We start from the raw sequence: 21,669 nt of genomic DNA, 5'->3' as shown, positions 1-21,669 counted from the left end.
TTGTTGCGCAACAACTCGTCTAGACGCGCAAAGTTATTTTTAGACGGTTTGCGAGTTTGCTACCAATGCATTGGGTTTACGCGAATGTGTGCACACAAATTACCATGGCCATTCACAATATCAGCGCTGATCAGATCACCACATACCCCAATCGAGCGTTGGCCGGCTTTGATGAATGGTGTCCCGGTGTGATGATGCTGGTATTCCGGTGGCCCTGTAGCTCGCTCCGGTGCAGCTCCAATCAGCAATTGGCAACTCCAAACATTTGCCCACCTCACCTCCATCGTTTCCAAACGAACACCGTTAAATCCACTATGTAACAGGTCAGTGTCCTCTCGATGAACGGTTATCCGAATCTGACTAAGTCCTAAACGAAGTCTAGTACTGGTTGCTAATACGGCGGATTAGGTTTAGACGTGCACCCAGTGCGCTCGAACACAGCAAACGGAGAGTTCAATGTTACAATTATCTCGCACCGTTTATTTACCTCCATATATCATACAGCGGCAATAACTTTGACTCATAATACATGTAACCAAAACGACAAACCGAATTGCTCACCCCGAAGGCAAGGCACAAAGGCACAGTCGAAAACGGTTTGCTTCCCAAATCAGCAACACCTGTGTCTGGGTTTCCCTCGGAAATGACTTTGCAGGCGATGAGTCGTGACCTGGCTGTATTTGATTTGGGCAAAATGCAAATAATACAAGTAAATAGCTGCCAAGGCATTCAGTCATCATCAGTAACCACGTTTGACTCACTCTTAAATATTGCGAGTGGTTTGATCTTAGCTGACGTTGTGCTGTTTTGTTTTTGTTTTGGTGAGCGCCCTGGTTTGACAGCTGGCCTCAGTGTAGGGAGACATCGGTTTCTGCTGGGATCAAACTTTTTTTCGATAGACTGGTTATAACGTTCTGTTTCTTACGCGGCCTCGCACTCTAACTGCTGCACCAGATCAAGCCTAATAATGGCACCGGTTCTCTTTGTAGAAATCATTATTATATAGCGATAGGATAATTCTATATTGTATGATCATAAACGCAACAGCTAGCGCCGAGGTTTTATCTGCCGGAAAAAAGCGCCGATTGGCGACCTAGCAGTAATCTTGAGAAAGGATGTGCAGGATTTGTTTTGATATTCAAATGTTCTCAGGCTGGATCTTGAAGACCGTTATTGCAACTTTAATTAAACAGCCAGCTTCTAGGATCTTTGAAATCCTTCACAATTCTGAGAGCTGTCTTAGATCATTCCCATTATAGAATCGGAGAATGAAAGATTTATCATAGAACGATATTATTTTTATATTGGAACATTGAACTATTTATACTTTCTTATAAATTATAATTATTTTAATTATTATAATAAATATCATTTATTATAATATTATATATTCTATATTGCCTTTTTCTTCCAGACATCTGTATATAATAAAAGAAATTGCATCAGTTTGCATTGAAACATTCTATTATTATAGCCTTGGTTTTATAGTCTTGTTTTGCATAGTGATATCTGTTTGTTTCAATCACTAACTATATTAATCATTAAAGTACACAGTGTGAAGTGTTTGAGTTGCTGGAGATAGATAATATTTCATCAACTATCATTCCATTTTGTTGTGCCTTCAGATAGCTCTGTGCTGTAGTTTGGAGCTGGCTCACCTCTTGTAACTACTGACTTATCTTGGCTCAAATCTTATTTTATAACCTTTAGCTCTTCATTCTTTGAGAATTTATTCATTATAAAGTATCTTTGCTCAACATTTGAAGAAGATGTATATATAGAGCTTAGCGATCTGCATCAGGACATACTATTGTATTAAACTTCAGAGTTTTGTAACAGTGTTACAGTCTATACACGAGCATGCTGGTCCACATAGAACTAAAGATACTATATTGCTGGAAACTCTATAGTGCCTGTTATCTATTATTATATATCATTGGCGCTATCAGAAAGACATGTATCGAGGTTACCTTTGGAACATATAGTTCAGCTCATCATGAGTTTTAGTGGACAGTGCATAATCTGAGGCTGGACTTAGATCTCTGCTGTGGCGTCTTTGTTATATCTTACTGTAACTCTATCACTGTAATATCTACCTTCCACCTCTTGCTGAAACATAGCCTCTCAGAGCATTGAAACTGGCGTTTATTATGACTATATCTGCTGGACCTGTTTGACATTTGCTATCTGAGCGTTATACTGAAATATTGTGGGACAGAAACAGCAGCAGAGACTATTTGACTTTATAGACTGTTATTACGGACTTTGAACTTATGGCATTAGTTCAGCTGATATCTGTGTGTAGTTTTTATTGACTGTTACTAAATTATTTCAAGTTCTAACACTGCTGAGATGAAGACAAGCAAAGATAGTTTATTTTAAGTAATAAAAATTAGTACTTCTTGTTCCTTTGAATTTGCAGCGTTACAGTTCCATCTTAGGCTGGTGACTAAAATTAATAGCGGGCGGGATCTTAAATCTGAGGTGAATTCATTGTAGAGCCAAGTTGACCATGATCGGTATCTCAAAATCTAGCTATCGTTTGTACATCTCGCGTTTGCCATAGGATCTGGTTTCTGATCATCATTGGTTCAATATCAATTTCTAGTAGTAATGCTATGTCATCTGACACCTGCTGTTTGCAGGCTTTTAGTCGTGATCTTTTGGGACGCTTACAGAGGTTGTTAATCGAAGCAGACCAAGCCTCACCAGTGAGATAATATTATTCATTCTTACTAACATATGTGGATTATGAAGCAACTGGTTGTCTGTAACACTATTCAAATTATTGTAGCTTTAATTTATATACTCTTGCTAAGACCATGCTTTGTCTTGCTGAAGAGTACTAATAGGGTTTAACTTTTGTTTGCTTTATAATCATTAGCTTTACTGATTATATAGTATATATGAGTTGTGCTGGATATTGAGCTGAGTCCATTTATTCTAATATGTTGCATTCACTGCTTGCTGACACCAGTTTCTGTTTGAGTGTGTGAGTTCAAGCCTGGTGAACAAACCAGTCAAAATGACCTTGCTAAATCTATTATATTGCTTACATTTGTACCATGTTCTTGTGTATACTACATTGGCCAGCTGCCAGACCAATCATGCTGCTTAGCAGCAACAGGGAGGCGCGAACCCTTTGGTTAATAATGTTTGCTGTCAGCACTAACAGTGAATATTTGCATTGGTTTTCAAAGTGATTTGTATGAATTTTAGAAAATCAAGTTGAGAAAGGTGATAAGAAAGAAAGAAAGAAAGAAAAAAAGAAAGATCTTGCAGGGCCAAGTTGAGCTTGATGTCCCTACAAGAGCAAAGTGTACTTTTCTTTTAGCGATGCAAGCAATGTGAATATGAATAAAATATGTATGCTTTAAACAAACACGCTACAGTAAAAGAAGTTTAATTTAGACTTAAAACCATATGCGACCAAATGCACATTTGGTAATGGGATGTCCCATTGTTAATTCTTGGGTGACTGTACAAATATATATATATATATATATATATATATATATATATATATATATATATATATATATATATATTATACATATTATATAATAATAAGGTCATCGCCTTGTTCCGCACCCAAAGGGTGTCACATGTTGAAACTACACTCGGCTTCTCTGCACACAACACACCTGCAGTTGTAAAGCACGCCCACATACCTGCGAGAACCAGGAAGTCACATTATTTTAGACTAGACGAAACCAAAATAACCACTAACATTTCGTCCCGTTGAAACCCTCATGTTCCTCTGCATACTTCACTTCCACCTCTACTTTTCGGATTAATCTGCTCTGGTCACATAAAAACAGGAAACAGACGGAGTTTCACCTGGTAAGTTGATCGTGTAATGTTCGCCCTGAATGTCGACATGTTTTCACCGTGTTTCGTCTCGCTCGTTACCATATTAGGGCATTGAACTGATGCGTACTAAAGAAATATTAGATTAAATTGGCAGTTAAAGTAATAAAGAACATTTTTATCTTGCTCTTAAAGGCAGCCGTCTGTTGTTTTCAGACTTGTAGCCGAATGCGAAATGACCTACAGTGAATTCGGCCCTCAGCGTTGCAGTTAGTGTGTGTCCTCTGTTCAGTCTTGCATTGTATTAGCCCCAGACAGTGTAAATACACGATATGTTGGACTGGGCTAGGCTAGCATTGTACTGTTGTTTGAAAACTATCGTGTATTCAGTATCTGTTGTTACCGGTTTTTTGGGCAGGCAAATGTTAGTTTCAAGAGGTGTAACTTAATAGAGTTTCCAAAAATAACTCTCACTCAAATACTACACTTCCATTTTGTGAGCTTTTACTTTTCCTCCACTATATTTCATGGGGTAACATTGTAGCTAACGTTAAATTACTGAACTAGGCTACATGTATCCATTGACAGTCTTCATGAAGGTTGTGTTCAGTTTTTGTTGAAAATGTTGTGTCATGTTGGAGGCAGTTTGTGGTTCTATTGAATTTTAATGTACATTGTAATTTGTATTGCCTCATACTAATATTTAGTCTACCCTACCTTAATATAAACTCAGTTGCCAGTTTATTAGGTACAGTCACAGACTATAAAATACACCACCTAGCTAAAACTAATGCAGTCTAAAGGCACTGACACACCAACCCAATTATCGACCGTCGGACAGTTTGGCGAGGTCGGTGACTCGAGTCTTGGTGTGTTCAGTGCCGTCGTCACTCGGAGGAGCTGTCGGCTTTAATTTTGGCACAGTGTATGACAGCACAGTGTTCCCGCCAGATGACTGACAACTTGTTCGGCTCATTATAACGTCATATGAAACCAGTGTCGGGTTGAATTAGCAAGCTAACATTAACGTTAGCCAACGGCTGCAGCGGCTGCCTCGGCGGGGAGTAAAACAGATGGACCGCAGACTCTTTGCTGCCGATGGCCTGCTGATTCGGCCAACGCTGTTGGAGTTCTCTACTTCTGTAAGAACTCCGATTTTAACTGGGGTAAGGTGTTTACATGGTACTACCTTGAAGCTATAGTGCATAGTTTCTGCCGCCCCCATGTAAAGACAACAAAATACACATGATACAAGCCTTCCATGACCGCGCAACACAACACAACACAAGAGCACTACAAACTACTATTGCGATACAAACGGCTCCCAATGGCCAGGCCAGCTCTGTGAATCGCAGCTCCGCTGTCATTGGATACTGACTCAGAATCAGCCTTAAAGTCGCTGTACTCGATATATGATATGTAAAGATGAATAAAAGGAAAATGAGAATAACGATACAAAAATAGTCATTCCCTGCAGTATCGTGAATCATATCGCAATCGCAATATCAGTCAAAAATAATCGAAATTAGATATTTTCCTAATATCGTGCAGCCCTAGTAGGGACCATGCACACACTGACACGCACACACTGATACACTCTCATCACAGATTTGTGAGTGGCATGTGTCCCTCCATCTGGCTCACACACATGCATTGCATATGGACATTGCATAATGACCCTGGGCCTTTAGTAATGCAGCGCTACAGTGCTACTCCAACATGTGGGGAAGTGTCAAGGGCCAGAGAAACAAACTGCTTATGTAAAAGCATTAAGATGACCAAACAACTCCAGCAACATTTGCCCCCCCCCCCACCCATGGAAAAAGAAGAAAAAACAGAAGGCATTCTCATTAAATAGTGAAAGCATGCACAAAGGAATTATCCACAAGAGTGTCTTCTCTCATAATTAAAATATGAGGCTTTTTAAAAAGTAAAAGCCCAGACCTGCAGGTTTGATGCAGTTCACATTCAGAATATTTGTAGTATAGAGTAGTGTAGAGTAGATTTGACAGATCAAAAATACAGATTTGTGTTATGAAGTCTTAAGCTGGAGAGGGAAAAAAAACAAAACATTATTACAAGTATTTCTAGATACTATTTAAAAAAAATATATATTGGCCTGAATTTTGCTTTTGAAACTAAAATAAAGTACACTATCACAGATCTAGTGGTGGGAGTGGGAGTGTATATGCGTGGGCGAAAATGGAGATAGTTCGAAGTTTCAAAAGATTAAATTGGTTCATGTTGTAGTTATGAAACTGCAGCAGCAGTAGAGAACAAAAAAAACAGAGAGAGAGAAAAAGAGCCAAGAAGCTTATCATGTTTTCCAAATCTTGGCTAGGAAATGATTACAAGTCTCAAGCGTGCAACCTTCTTTGCAAACCAAATTGTTTGTGTGTATATCAGAGCTTGTTTGCTAAAAACTACGGTCTCTCCCTAAGCTTGTGCAATTTTTTAAATTAAAATTGTTCCAGAAAGTTTATAAAACTTTCTTGTTACAATGTTTGGAAGGACCGAGACGAAGAAACGGTATTTAAACGAAAGCTTGACATTTTAGAGAGGCGGTGGTCGAGCGAGCTCGAGAGTGAATGAAGAGAGGGAGTGCCGTACAATGCAGTAATCCGAGCAATAAATCTCTCTTGTATCATTGTTTCGCAGTAATTATGTTGTAAAGCAAAAATCAACACACACACACACACACACACACACACACACACCTACGTGGGAAGCTGCCACATTGTCCGATTATGAGTGAATGCAGAGCTTCATCCTGTCTGTTTCTCTGTGTCAACTTGTGTGTTGATATGAGACGCTGAGGGGCAAAGCGGCGGTTGGGAATGACAACAGGCTGCACACCCTGCATGCTGTTATTGGCTGGGGGTTACACACCAACCTGGGGCCCAAAGGCACTTTGTTACCACGTAGAAACACAGGAAAACATAAAGAAATGGGAGAATACAGGCAGTGCAGGGTCTCTGAAGATTTAGACCCCACCACGCACTTCTAGTGGGTCATGAGTAGGATTGGGCATCGAGAACCAGTTCCAACTTGGAATCGTTTCAAAACGTACGATTCCAATGAAGATTTTTTATTTTTTTATTTTTTTATTGGAATCATTTGGAAAATTTGGTTTCGAATCCGATCAACGGTTCCAAATTTAACAGGCGCAAGTTTTGGTTTCTGTGGCGGCCAGCGTACTTCCAGGCGCTTGTTGTGTTGCAGCCATGGAGCACACTAAGCGGCGCTCTAAAGTGTGGCTTTATTTTACGTTGAAAAAGCATGTTGGCCGCTTCAACTCCACACCTCGAAGAATCAAATTCGAGAATCGATAAGAACCGGAATCAAAAGCAAAAATCGGAATTGGAATCAGAATTGTTAAAATCAAAACGATGCCCAACCCTAGTCATAAGTGATGATTGAGATGGACTACTTTTGTATTCATCTATATATATTTTTTTTTTTTTGTTGAAGAAAGCACTACATATTATACCTTTTTAATCCAGACATAAACCAGAACTTAAAATCACCATGTTGTGGTTTTACAAGAGTACATTTGGTACACTAATAACTAAAAATACAGCCTTGGAACCGAGCCTTTTTCGAAAGTATGTTGTGTGGCACGCTTTATATGTGTAGGAAGTGGCTAGTTTTTTTTTTGAAAAACTATCTAACATCATTGTTTATTCAATGTGTTTTTTTGTTTTGTTTTTGTTGCCGCCTTTAACAAACACCATTTCCAATTTAGCTCTAGAGTGCAAGGATGCTGTAGAGTTCCGTGTAGCTGAGAGGAACTGAGTCAAGCGCTGATTATCTGTAGTCATCTGATCCATTGTCCCTAAAAACACATTACTGCTTTAATGTGTATTGAACATGTCTGGCCATACCAGTTTTATTTAATAAGGTCTTACTGAAAACTACAGAGCACACAACCCAAATTGAAAATTGTTTGTTTTTTAGACACTGACAAATTATCATATTTTAAATTAATTAAATTGAACAAATAATGAATATACAGAACACGCATTGTTGAAGAAAACAGAAACGTTAGTTATGGATTGCTGATACCTTCAAACATTGTGTACCTTTGCGTGTTGTGTTTGTGTACATGTTCATCTGTGTGCTGTTTGTACCCCCCACACACACACACACACACACACACACACACACACACACTCACACACACATACACTAGAGTGCAGATCGCGCCGCATTTTTCTGTCCGAGCCCGGTCCCCGCCCGACAGAGCAGTAACCGAGCCCGGCCCCCGCCCGACACAGTTAAAATCTCATTTTTTTTCCCTCATACTAATGACACATGTACGTTTGTTTGTGTAGAAAGCCCGCTTTCATTAAGCAACTGTAGGAAGGCATTCGGAAATGTCAACAGATGAGTGCAACAGCGCACACGGGGGCAACAAGCGCAGGTTAACACAGGCGCGCACACACATAATAAGCTTTTTTAAATTTAAAATGTTCAGTGCCTTATCGCGCTGATGTGACCGAGCCCGACCTGAACCCGAACATCATTTCTAAATATCTGTGGTATCCATCCTCTAACGTACACATACACGTCCTCCTCTGTCGACATGCAGTTTGGTCTGGCTGAGTGTTCTCTCTGAGCTTACTATAAGGTGTTGGATTATGATAAAACCGCCTGTGAATGTGAATGCTCCACAGCTTAATGGTTCGGTCTCCTCTGTGCTTTCAGCCCAGACGAGGCTCCTAATCTGGGCTGCCATGACAAAGACGACACACGGCACAGGGTGACCTCAAAAAGGCCTCTCTCCTTCTTTTCCCTCTTCCTTTGTGCTGTTGTTTCCAACATTATTTTAAAAATAGACACTTGCTATTCCTCCCCCCACTATGCCCCTGGAATTTTGAGCCGTGCTTGTTTTGAGTGCTGAGGGATTTCTGCTGCTCAGTGAAATCTGCAGCCGCTCTCATGGCACGACCATCCCGTGCTGTAATCCAGACATCCAAGCAGCTGAAATATAAATCCTGTCCGGAGTTTGCATTGGCTGGCAGCTCATCAAGAGGCCCCAGAGATCTATCTATTTATTTATTTATTTCAAACCTCTCTCAGGACATGGCTGCCTGCTCTAAGCTGGTGACTCGGGATGACAAGATATAGACATTTAATCTGCGGCGTGGTGTGGCGCACACGCCAAGGGATTGGTGAGTGCAAAACATATGTTAAACCAGGGCTGCAAAGATTGATCGATGAATCGATTAGTTGTCATCGCCAACTATTTTGATAATTGATTAATCGGTCTGAGTAACTTTTTAGGAAAAAAAGAAATTTCTCTCATTCCAGCTTCTCAGATGTGAATATTTTCTAGTTTCTTCACTCCTCTGTGACAGTACACTGATTATCTTTTGAGTTGTGGACAAAACAAGACATTTGAGGACTTCAAGTTGGGCTTTGGAAAACACTGATTGACGTTTTCGCCATTTTATAGACCAAACGACTAATCGATTAATTAAGAAAATAATCAACAGAATAATCAACGATGAAAATGATCGTCAGTTGCAGCCTAGTCTATATCCACGACGTTCCACTCCCAGGATTGCTCTGGTGCCGCCGGAAATTCCACCGGATGTCCTGCCTTTCGGCCGGCTGTCCATAACGGACTCTCTTTGTGTTGGCATACTAACCTCCCGTGGATTTCTGAGGACTATGGTTAACTGCTCCTCAGATCTCTGCAGGGTAAATCCAGACAGCTAGCTAGACTATCTGTCCAATCTGAGTTTTCTGTTGCACGACTAAAACAACTTTTGAACGTACACATGTTCCACCAAAACAAGTTCCTTCCAGAGGCTATTTTGCAGAGGCACCGTTCCTCCGTCGGTGGCTTAGCACCGCCCATGATGATTGTGATTGGTTTAAAGAAATGCCAATAAACCAGAGCACGTTTTTCTCCCATCCCAGAATGCTGTGTGGACTAAACAGACCCTCCTCGCAGCACTGTGGAGGAAGGTCTGGCAATGCGAGACTAGTTGCAGCCCTATGTGAAATAGTTATCAGTTTGCAAATTAGGGTTTGACAGAGTGCAAGTGAGGTCAGATCTACCCTGCAGGTGTCATCCTCTTAGAGCCCGTCCTCTTTATGCCATCAGGCTAATTTCCGGTGTGCTCCATCAGCCTTAAAGACTGTCCGCAAAATGTTCCTGTCTCCTGTTGCTGGGCATTCAAACAGAAAACTGCACTGAAAATGCCAGGTTCAACTTTTTGACAGATCACCTCATGGTATTTGGAACCCTGCATCTACACCCCTGCTGTGTCATTCAAGTTGGAAACGTGTGTCAGCATGTAAACCTCTAAGTGCCCCGTAGCTTACATTTTTTCACGCGGTGCTATTGTTGGTCCGAAAGTGGCCTCAGTCTAAGAAATTTTAGCAAGTGCCTGTATTATCTTAAGGCAGTTCCTCTAGGATCTTAAGGAGTTTTTTTTTATTTTATTATTATTATTGTGACCCAAAATGACCACATTTGCAGCAGCCTTTCCCAAAAACTGCTTAAGTTTGCCACCAAGTGTTAAGTGTTAGTTTGCAATAAACGGAGTAAAACACATAGGCACATTTAAAAGAAGTTTTGTAACTTTATTAATGGTTAATTAGAGAAGCTTGGCCCCAATTGATGCACAGCCGGTTCAGTCTAAGACATCATTAACCAGTTATTAGCCGGTTCTACATTGAATTACACCCTGGGCGAGACCCTCCTTCGAGAAAATGATAGATAATAGATGTAAGTGCTTGTGCCGCCCTGGGCGGGTGACCGCTTCACCCATGCCAAAAACCGCGACTGTCATTAAGGAAACAAAGTTCTCCCCAATGTACTTACAAGGACGTTTGTTTGTGGATATTGAGGCTTGGTTTTTGTTAGACTTGAATTTAGAAATGATTGAATTTGTGATAAGGATGATATTATATTTTTCTTATTGTCAACAAATTGCATGAAAAGGCCAAAATCAACAGTTAACTGATTCAAGTATTGTGTGTGTGTGTGTGTGTGTGTGTGTATCCAAAGCCTGATACAGCTTCTTCCTCTGTGCCATAGAGATCCATTGTTGTCCAAAAACTATTAAAACGCATCAATGATCCCCACTGTTGCACCACAGTTCCTTTTTTATATTCATTTTGGCTCAATCCCACATACTTGAATACTCTCGAGAGCACCAAATGTGTATTAATCCGCAGCTGAAAATAGTCCCCAACAAATGCACTATTTACTCCTGTTTGAGGAATGTTCATTTAAAAACTACTGTGCCCAGCTGTTTAGGAAAATTACTGAGTCTTTTTTATTTAGAAACTACATATTTGTGAGACGCTTTCAAGGATTTATGTGTTCAGTCAAAATCAGAGTGCCACAGACCGGAGGGAGGTCTGAATTTTGTGAGACGGACAAATAAGTTGTTGGTCTTTATTAAGTGATGGCATTATGAAAGGGTATGGAACACACACAGAATGTGCTAAAGCAGCTGGAGAAAGTAATGAGTGCAGATTTTAAATGAAGCGTCCCATCGGGACATTGCTCTGAAAAACGTCAAATCTGTCCCTGTGTACACTCAAATCTTGAAGTGCAGATTGATTACAGCTTAATCCTGTTTAGTAGTAGTTGGGTCACTAATAAACCTCCCATAAGGGGTTAGCCCTGGTGGAGGGGTGTGTGAGGATGTGAGGCTGAAGTAGATGGGTCTGCCCGGGTGTCAATGGCGAGAAGACTAAGCCTGGATGGGGGGGGATTATGGGAGAAAGGGGGTGGGGAGCATACATGATCTGTCAGGGCTTAGTACCACAAGAATCCCAGCTGCAGCAGCAGCAGTGGTGGTGGTGGTGGCACAGGCTGCGTTTTCATTAGAGTAATGTCCAAAGAAGCTCCGGAATTATGTAAGAGTGACGTGCTGTCATCCTCTTTGTCGGCCGGCCCACTGCCTGGCAGGAACGTGGCTGTTTTGTTTTCCTTTTATCCTCACTCGCTCAGGGAAGCCAAAAGGACATCTGTCGGAGTCTGCGGTTGGGAGCAGGACTCGTAGTAGCTCCGCCACGGGGACCTCGCCGCTCCGGGTGCTAGAGCTGTGGCATCGTTGTCATGGACAGGACAAGTTTGTAGGCTTTCTGCTGCAGAAGAAGAGGAGCGCAAACGTGCAGAAGATGAGTGATGGAGGAAGTGTAGCAGCAGTCAGAGCAGTGTGTTGTGTGTGAGGCTGTCGCCGTTTTAAAGAATTTTAAGATGAAGTTTAAGAAGTTCATCACAATCATGCAGGCAGCCATAGGGATTGTTCCCCTGAACAAACGGGAGCTTCTGCCACCCGGCAGGAAACTGTGGAGACCCCAGGGGTGAGTCAGATCTGTGTGTGTGTGTGTGTGTGTGTCTGTGTGTGTGTGTCTGTGTGTGTGTGTCATGCATAGAGAGCCCTGTGCGTAGTAGTGAACTGCATGTTGTCACAACAGCTGCTGCAGCTGATTATCTCGAACAGATCTACTTCTAAACTAGGGCTGCAACTAACTATTTTCATTGTTGATTAATCTGTTGATTATTTTCTGGAATAATCGATTAGGTGTTTGGTCTCTGCTTTGGTTTTTACCAGAATTTGTCACTCCGTGACATTGTATTGATATATAGTTCATCACAGTATGGCAATACATGCAATGGTTTTGGCTATATATATATATATATATATATATATATATATATATATATATATATATATATATATATACTGTATAAACAATTTTCACATTTTGTATATTGGGTTGTTAATTTTGTATATCAAATATCCTTTCTTACTACACTACCCTATTGGTTCATTCTACATTCTTTACATGTATTCATCTTCATATCTACAGTATATGCTACTGTTTGTACTGTCTAAGTGGATGCTGAACTGCTGTGCATTTTACTTGTAGTGCTGTTCATTACAATGCATAGTCATGTTCCATTTGTTTCAAACAAACCTCTCAAAATACTTCAAAATAATACTATAAAAACAGCTATCATTTTAGATGCTAGAATTGTGCGTCACAGCATGCTCCGACATCTTCATGTCGTAATGATGTGATTCCACTGAAAGACATTATTATTGATTTATTGCCTAATGAGTCAAAAGTGATGTACTGCATCACATGTAAGGTAGGTAAACTATAATCTATTATAACTCAGTGTAGTTGAACAGAGGTTTGGTCCAGGGCTATATAATACGTTTTTGTATAAAAATGCATATCTTTTGCTACTTTTACACCTTGCTTTCACACTACTCTGGCATTTTCCAAGCCCCTAAAACTGAGACATTTGAAAACTCTGCTGAACATGTTGTAGTTTGAAAACTCTGAGGTTGTGTTGTAGTCTGGACGGGCAGAAACGGAGACCTTTTGGAAGTCTATGCAGACTCCCGCATCAATCCGCAGTATTGGTTAGGTAGGCTTGCATACCTTTTCTAAATTTCATCCTTCTTGAGTACCGCTTTACTTTTCAGTAACAGTTCCACCTCGTCGTCAGTCTAGGCCACTTTTCGCCATTGTTCTTTCTCTAAATTTATGTATTTTCAACCGCAGAGTATCGTTAGACAATGGGCTTCCTGTTTACACTGGCACATGCGTGCTCAGTGTAATGAAATGGTCATGTATGTTTTCGTTTACGTTGTGTCAATATGGACGGAGATCATGTCTGATACGGAGATCGGTAATTGTCTTTTAAAACTCAGTTGAAAAATGAAAATGTAGTAGTGTTGATGTAGTCTAAATAGGGTTGGGTCGTGTTTGAAAATGTTCAATACTAGTGCAGACACCTGAGTTTTGGTCCTGAGGTTATCTCAGATTGAGACTTCAAATTCATAACAGAAAGCTTGCGTTACAAATTGGAGAAGTGGGCGATGTGGGTCTTTACCAGACAGTGAGGTTCGAACGAAAAACACTTGAGTTTTTGCATGTAGGATCCAGAGTTTTTGGAGCTTGACCTATATGAGGGGACTGAAAGTCCCAATAACTCTGCCTCTTGCTTCTTGGGTCTGTCTCCTGTGAGCTCCCCAACTTTTACAGAAGTGCAATACTAAATTGCTTGAGTAAACATATGAGAAGGAGGAGATGACAGATGAGTACATACACATTGCACAGAGGACAGTCAATATGGGCCCTTCAGGATTTTTACCCCAGAGCCCCCTGACAAGTTAATGCAGAGTGAAGTGAGTCATGTAATGGAATACTTCACATTGTTCCAGTCGATACCAAGCTGGCCCTACATGCCTGTGCTTAATGCGTTAGGGGCTGCAGGCTTAGTCATGCAGAGGCATTCTGCTTTCTTTCCTGCAGTAATCACAGTATCGCTCGGACTGTATCCAGTCAGGCCATTAGAAGGCATCAGAAACCTCAGGTCTGATTCGCTGCCACAACGTTGGGGAAAAAAAGTAGTTTCAGCTCTGTGGAAAACACCACGTGTTCAGACATGTTAGCGATCAGGTCGGAGATGCTGCCCTGGAAGTAAGACTGCAGATTATAGTATTATAGTCAGTAGTATCAGTGTGAGCCGGGGTCTCCTCTGGCTTTACTCAGTCATACACAAGTGGCTTAGTTCTGGGAATGGTGGCATTTTATTCTCTATTCATAGCACTACTTTTCCTACTGGTCCTTTTGGTCTTAGGTTTAGAGTTAGTTGTCAATGAATGTTTTAGTTGTGGTTCTGACTGTTGCATCATGGAAATGTGAAAGTGTGTGGTTTCTTACTTGTTGATTGACAAACAGTCCAAATCTCAAATATCAGTCCCTCCAGTAAAATGCGATTATGCGATCGCATAATTCAGTGCGTAATCAGCCGAAGTTCGCATATTTATGCGGGGATTGCATGATTTCATAATCCCCGCATTTTCGTTGCAAAAAAGTCACATATATCTTAGCAGAAAGTTGAAAAATGTTGCATTTACTTCACACGAGCAGCCATCCCCTGTTGCCATGGGAACGTTATGAAATGACGTAATTACGCGACATGAACATCATCGAAAAGATGCAAACCCCGCGATGAAGCCATGAGGAAACCGCAGTTTTTGCAAGTTCCCGCAACTTCATCGCATAAAATTGCATAAATATCCCGCATTATATAAAACTCTCGCATTTCTCTGGAAGGACTGAAATATAGACAATTTACCATTATAAGAGAAAAGCACATTTAAGAAGCTGGATGCGCATATTTATTTTGCCATTTCTGGTTAGTTGCTCACTTTGGTCCTAGCTGATATGATGATATAATATGAGCTGATGCTGACTGATATATCTCAACAACAATTGGTTGGATTGCCATGGAATTTGGTACAAATTCTATGGTGCCCAGAGAATAGCCCAACTGACCGGTGATCCTCTGAATTTCCTTAGCAAGACCACCAACTTCTCACTTATCCAGTGAAATATCTCATCATATTTTATTTTCCAAGGGGCAGCTGGGGCTCAGGATTTGGTTCGATCCCTGGCTCCTCATGTCCACACGTTGAAGTGTCCCTGGTCAGGACACTGAACCCACTGAACCCCATGCAAGTTGGTTCACACATTAATGTTCCCCTCAGGATGAATTGTAATCACTTTGGTGATTCCTTAATTTTTCATCTAGCACCATCAGCTGCAGGCTAAAGTTTAGAGCTGCAAAGATTAATCGATTAATCGATTGTCAACTTTTAAATTAATCGCCAACTATTTTAATAATCGATTAGTCGGTTTGAGTAAATTTTTTTTTTTTAGACAAAAGTAAAAATTCTCTGATTCCAGCTTGTTAAATGTGAATATGTTCTAGTTTCTTCTCTCCTCTGAGACAGTAAACTGAATATCTTTGAGTTGTGGACAAAACAAGACATTTGAGGACATCGTCATTGGGCTTTTGGGAAACATTGATCCACATTATTCTCCATTTTCTGACATTTTATACGCCAAACAACTAAGCGATTAATCGAGAAAATAATCAACGGATTAATCGACTATGAAAATAATTGTTAGTTGCAGCCCTACTAAAGTTTACCCAATACTTTTGTTTTATGACCAAATACCTGCAAAACTAATGACATTCCCATCAGCATCAGCTATACTTTGGTTACTGCTAATTAGCAAATGCATACTAACAAGCATGCTAACAACTTAGATGGTGGACATGGTAAACATTAACTGTTAGCATGTAAGCATTGTCATTGTAAGCATGTTGGCATTGTTGGCATTAGTCTTTAGCTCAAGGCTCACAGGTTCACTAGCCCACCTCTCTTGCTTGCCTCTGCTTGTCCATGCACCTATGTGTTTTCTTTTCTTTTGTCTGTTATGTACCTTGTCTGTTTGTTGTATCTATGTAACCAAAACTGTAAAGCGTCTTTGAGCGTCTAAAAAGCGCTATAAAAAATAAATATAAATATATCATTATTATTAGAGTGGTAAAATCGCTGGTATTGGACATGTTGAAAAGGCTGTATGTTGTATGCCAGTGTAAATGTCTTTGCCCAAACATGCACTTAAAGGGGCACTCCAGTGATTTAGTATTGCACTTCCATAAAGTTGGGGGACTCGCAAGAGACAGATTTTTAAAAAGGATGGTCAAAGTCAATGGAGCATAGCCTGAGACATCTTGACTTTTTCCCGAATAAGCAGTCCCTCCAGGATTTCGCTGCCTTTTGTTGAGATTGTTGCGGCCCAAAATGCCTGATTTCGCGGGAGCTTTTGTAAAAAATTGCGATAAAAGTTGCAATGTTTTTTTTGTATAGTTCGTTCAAAATAAAAAGGAAACTTGTTTTGGGTTGAATAAAATTACTCTGGGCTGAGTTTTCCTAGTAACCTTACCAAAAAGGCTCAGGATGCTGCAAATGTTCTGTTATGAAATATGAAAATGGCTGGTGGACAAAAAAATAATTTATTGAATGAATCAAATTTGAACATATCTGTCAGTGGCTTGTTGATCTTTACATTGTTAGTTATTTTCCTATCCTGGCCTGGGACACACATTCATACGGTTTGATAAAGTACTGACTTATTTAACTTATTTAACTTATCATTAACTTACAATAACGAGTGTAGCTGTCCTCAATTTAGGTCATTGTGTCGTCTCATCTCCTTTTTCTTCCGCATTCACCGTGTGTGTGTTGTTTGCGTGTGTGTTGTTTGTGTGTGTGCAAGAGTCAGTCGCAGGGGGTACGGAGCAGTAGCCCCACCCGCTGCAGAGAGCCGACAGCCAGGATGGAAACGGCAGCAACTTCAGCGACTTTTAAATCGTTAAAGTCTACATTGATGTTAAAATGTATCGGACGGTCTGAAATGTTTTCACCGGTCTTTCGCTGTACGTTTTGTTGGTAAATGAGTCCCACACACGTCTCGTCTTCATATCAGAAACGAGGAAATGATCAACCCCGTTCTCACTCCCGCTTGGTCATTGGCTCTCAGAGTGCACGTGGGACTGCTGTGATTGGTTGAAGTCGCGGGAAACTTCAGGTTCTTGGTCAAATGTGCGGAAAAGTTGCGGTGATTGGTCAAAATTGCGAGTCGTACCAAATTTGCGTTGATTGGTTGAATTGGCGCGATCGCGAAATCCTGGAGGGACTGAATAAGAGCTTGATGCTTCAAGAGCACTGCATCCTGCATTTCCCATAATGCAGCTTGATAGTGTCTTTCATTAGACCCTCTCTGCTGCGTAAATGCACACATCTCTGTAACAATTTGTCACAACTTTCACTTAAAAATGTGTAGTGCTATGACCGGGTTGGTTCAGTGGTAGAGCAGGCGCACATATACTGAGAGGTTTATGCCTCGACGCAGAGGTCCAGGGTTCGAATCCGACCTGTGAAGATTTCCTGCATGTCTCCCCCCCCCCCCTTTTCACCTAGCTGTCCTGTCAAATTAAAGGTGGAAACATTTTTTTTTTTAAACAAATGTGTAGTGCTAAAGCCCAAGCTGAGATAACCCTGAAGACATCACTTTGACATCATCAGGGTTATTTTCTCAGCCTTGAAAAGTGACTGACTGTTTTTACAGGCCGAGTAGTACTAAACATGATGAGTGAACTAAATATTATGTGTATTTTTTTATTTTATTGTTGAGATGAAGCATCTCGTTTTTGAGGGGGTCCTCGAGACATACCGTAAGACAAAGACAATACAGCACATGTACATTCACACTCGCTAAAGCTCTCCCTCATCCCGTCTCGCCCACCCTACCTGCCCCAAAAAACAAATGTGTATAAAACATATTGCAGTATTAAGAGGCATGACAACATTTAGCCCATACATACATACACACATGCATATACATAGGTAGGCAGTGTTTCCCACACATAGACTAATGTGTGGCGGTGTGCCTCACTATCAACACCGGCCGCCGCACATTGCGTTTCGTTATTCTTTTTTTTTTTTTTTTTTTTTTTTTTTTTAATTTTTATTTTTTTTATTATATAAACGCTATTTAAAAAAACGTTCAGCTGCATTTCCTTTCCCTGCTTTCCACACACACCTTTACACAATCGCATTACAAAGTGCTATAAAAATATTTTATATTCTGAGTACAATGTTGTCAGTGTGTTAATGTTGGAGTCCCAACCCGACCCTAAGCAAACAAGCGATTGTGCTTGCTTTAGAAAGTTAACTAATCGCAAGTTTGTGGTAAAATGCAGTTGGGTCGTCGAGGTCAGAACACTATATGTAGCAGCTGTGAATCAAATAAACTCATTTTTCTTTACTCTTACACTGAATGTTTGCTGCATCAATCCAGATGAGTATTGAAAAGTATTTTCCGCGACTGAAAAAGGCACATGTTGAGGATGAGGACCAGCCTGAACCGGAGGTATCAGTCTGAAACGGAGCTCAACAGTCCGACCAGTGGAATTAGTTATGTTATTAATTTGTTTACAATATTTTCAGGCTTCAACCAGTGCAAGGGTACAGGGTACAGGGTCAGAGAGAGAGAGAGAGAGCTAGATTTGTTAGGCATTGAAGCAGGAGAGGAGGACAGCATCTAATAACGTGTTGTTACGAAAATAACTCCGGTGATTAAAAAGTTCAGTGAGTCATACATTCCACAGTGGTGAGTAGTAAAAGGACATCTCAGCACAAATCTGCATATATTATTGAAAGCAACATTTAATGGTTTCAGATTAGATTCTGATGTGTTTTGATAGACAACATCCGCATAGTCTAATATAGGAAATATTAACTGTGACACAATTCTTAAGCTACTCACTTGAGTGATAGAGCAACACAATATTCGTAAAATCAGCGAAGTGCCCCTTTTTAATAATTTCAGGACTAAAGCCCTAGTATTACCTAGGGACCTTTTTTAGAAATTTGTAATTTGCAGAGGTCGTCTGTGATCTTAATCCTGTGCAAATGTATTACAACATGTATGGCTGCGTGGGTAATTATAAATAAAAAGCCTTGACATCATATATGGGGGATACTGTCGGTAAATTTGAGTACAATACAGTTTTTTTCTTATCCAGTGCAACTGAGCCGCACGAAATGCAGACGTGGTTGTTAATTTCTAATTCACATGAGGTCCCCTGGTAATACTAGTCCCTTGTAAATGGGGCTCAATCTGCAAAATAAAATAAATGTAAGGTCACATCCTGCTTTACAAAAATGATGCTTGTACGGGTAATAATACTCAGGTCACAAAACATGCACTGCTCCCTCTATTGACAAAGATCTACAGAGTGAATGTTTGGTCTCATTTAAATATTTGTTTGAATGCGAAACACACTTGTAGTAAAGAGTCATCCATTAAAATGTTGTTTCTCTCTGTGTGCGTAGGGACCAGCCTGGCTCTGACCAGACCAGCACTGACCTGCTCAAGTCCAACCGCAAGTTCCGCTGGTCCAGAGAAGCCCAGTACTTGTATCTCCGCCGCCTCTCCTCACGCAGCTACTCGGCTATTATGATGGTACGTCGTTTACATGATGTTTAGTGTCGATGCCGTGTTTTTAGAGTGACGTAAAGTCAGGTTTGGTCCTGTTGACCCCTTACTAGGGCTGGGCGATAGGGAGAAAATCAGATATCACGATATTCTTGACCGAATACCTCGATATCGATATTGCGGCGATATTCTAGGGTTGACAATTGGCGCTTTCACAAAATATCTTCACACCTAGATTTCAGATAAATAATCACCATTAATGTGGACATAATGTCTAAGTAGGGAAAAGGCAAATAATAGAACAGCTAGAACAGTCTGGTAAGTTCAGAAAAGTACATCACTTTACTGTAATGCAGACTTTAAAACCAGGAAAAGACAACACTTATGTCATATCACGATATTACGTTATCCAAAATCTAAGACGATATCTAGTCTCATATCACAATATCAATATAATAGCGATATATTGCCCAGCCCTACCCCTTACTGTGTGTTTCAGTGTTTGAACCCAACATGCTTTACCAATCTTTAATAGACATATTGTCTATTAAAACCTAAGCATTTAGTGTGCTGTAGACTTCTGAGTTTTGAATCCAGTCACATGATAGTATGAAGCAGCTACATTCATACCTGTCGGCACACATACAACTCGTGTGGCTTTTTCGGTGAAGACTGAGACCGTCATTTCATTTTTCACTGTATTTTGTTCTGTACGTTGCATATAAAACCCTCACAGGTCCATCGAGCTTTAGCGATTTGTATGCTTTAACGTCGCTTGGATGATTGTGCGTTTCTCTCGCGATGACAATTTCATGAATTTTAATCTTATGAAACTCTTATCATAATCCCATCACTGGATAAGATGAAAAATGCATGCAAGCATTTTTGTTTATCCAAAAATAGTTGGTAAGCTGCAAGCTAGGCTTGCTTCTCTTCTGAAACGATGATTTCATGGAGATATGAGGTTTCATGAGTCAGTGTTTCCCAGACTTCTTTCCTCTTTCCTTATTTGAATACAACCACGCTTTAGTGACCCCCCCCCTACATCCACGATGATGATTAACCAGATAGACATGTCACATCCTGGAAGCTTCATTGTTTTAATGACTTGGTCACACAAATGATTTGGGCCAGTGAAGCTGTTTTTGCATTAGGATGGCCTATTTTAAAGCCTATTTCACATGTTTCAGTTGCTGAAATGTGGTGATTTGACTTGATTGACCTGAATTCCTAAGGCGTTGCTGCTCTGAAGTTAAACATTTTGGATAGAGTGTTGTATTTTTATTTCCCACCGAAAAGCTTATGTCATTTGTTAAAATAGCAGGTATTGAAAGAACACATTTTATGTGTTATTAGGGATTTTTTTGGGGACATTTATAGCGTCAGCTGGCATTCTTATCTGTGATTTGTCTTTTGTTGATTAAATACCAATTAAGGGCAGGTTTGAATAGATAGTTGATAGTATTACACAAACACACACACACACACACACACACACACACACACACAAACAACAGTAGGTTATTGTGGGACGGCTGCACATGGGCGTCTATTTTTTATCGACCTTTGCTTCAGCTGCTCATGTGTAAGAGCCTTACATTTTTTACATAGCTCTATAACCTCTACATACATTTGTGTACTTTTGGTGTGTGACTCTTTTTCATGTTTTTGGCACCTTAGTGCCAGTGAAAGTTAATCTTAATGCTTTAGCACGCAGTGATAATTTAGACAATAGTGTGCTTCCAACTTTGTTGCAGCAGTTGGTTGAAGGCTCTTTCCCGTTTCAACATTACAGTGCCTCTGTGCACAAAGCCAGCTCCATAAAGAAATGCTTTTCCCAGTTTGGTGTGGAAGAACTTGACTGGCTCACACAGAGCCCTGACCTCAACCCCATCCAACACCTTTCGGGTAAACTGAAACGCTGACTGTAAGTCATGCCTAATCAGTTACCCAACATCATTGTTGGATTTCACTAATGCTCTTGTGGCTGAATGAGAACAACTCCATGTA

The 21,669-nt window shown here is 40.4% G+C and overlaps 1 protein-coding gene across 3 annotated transcripts in view; it reads left to right on the top strand.

Moving 5' to 3' along the window:
- Positions 1-3,655: 3,655 nt before the first annotated feature.
- Positions 3,656-21,669, top strand: part of tjp2a (tight junction protein 2a (zona occludens 2)) — a 43,414-nt gene continuing 25,400 nt past the window's right edge. Inside the window, exons 1-2 of one of the 3 annotated variants that reach the window (XM_078270788.1) lie at positions 3,656-3,843; positions 19,557-19,686. In XM_078270788.1, the coding sequence (XP_078126914.1) occupies positions 19,681-19,686 (6 nt within the window). In that variant the 5' untranslated portion in view covers positions 3,656-3,843; positions 19,557-19,680. Of the gene's footprint in view, positions 3,844-11,894; positions 12,145-19,556; positions 19,687-21,669 lie in introns of those variants that run through there. The other 2 variants (XM_078270786.1, XM_078270789.1) reach the window with 2 other exon arrangements.

The sequence above is a fragment of the Sander vitreus genome, chromosome 16 (assembly GCF_031162955.1).
Source record: "Sander vitreus isolate 19-12246 chromosome 16, sanVit1, whole genome shotgun sequence".
NCBI classification, from domain to species: Eukaryota; Metazoa; Chordata; class Actinopteri; order Perciformes; family Percidae; genus Sander; species Sander vitreus.
The sequence above is the reverse complement of the archived record's forward strand: the minus strand, read 5'-3'. Positions and strand labels throughout refer to the sequence as shown.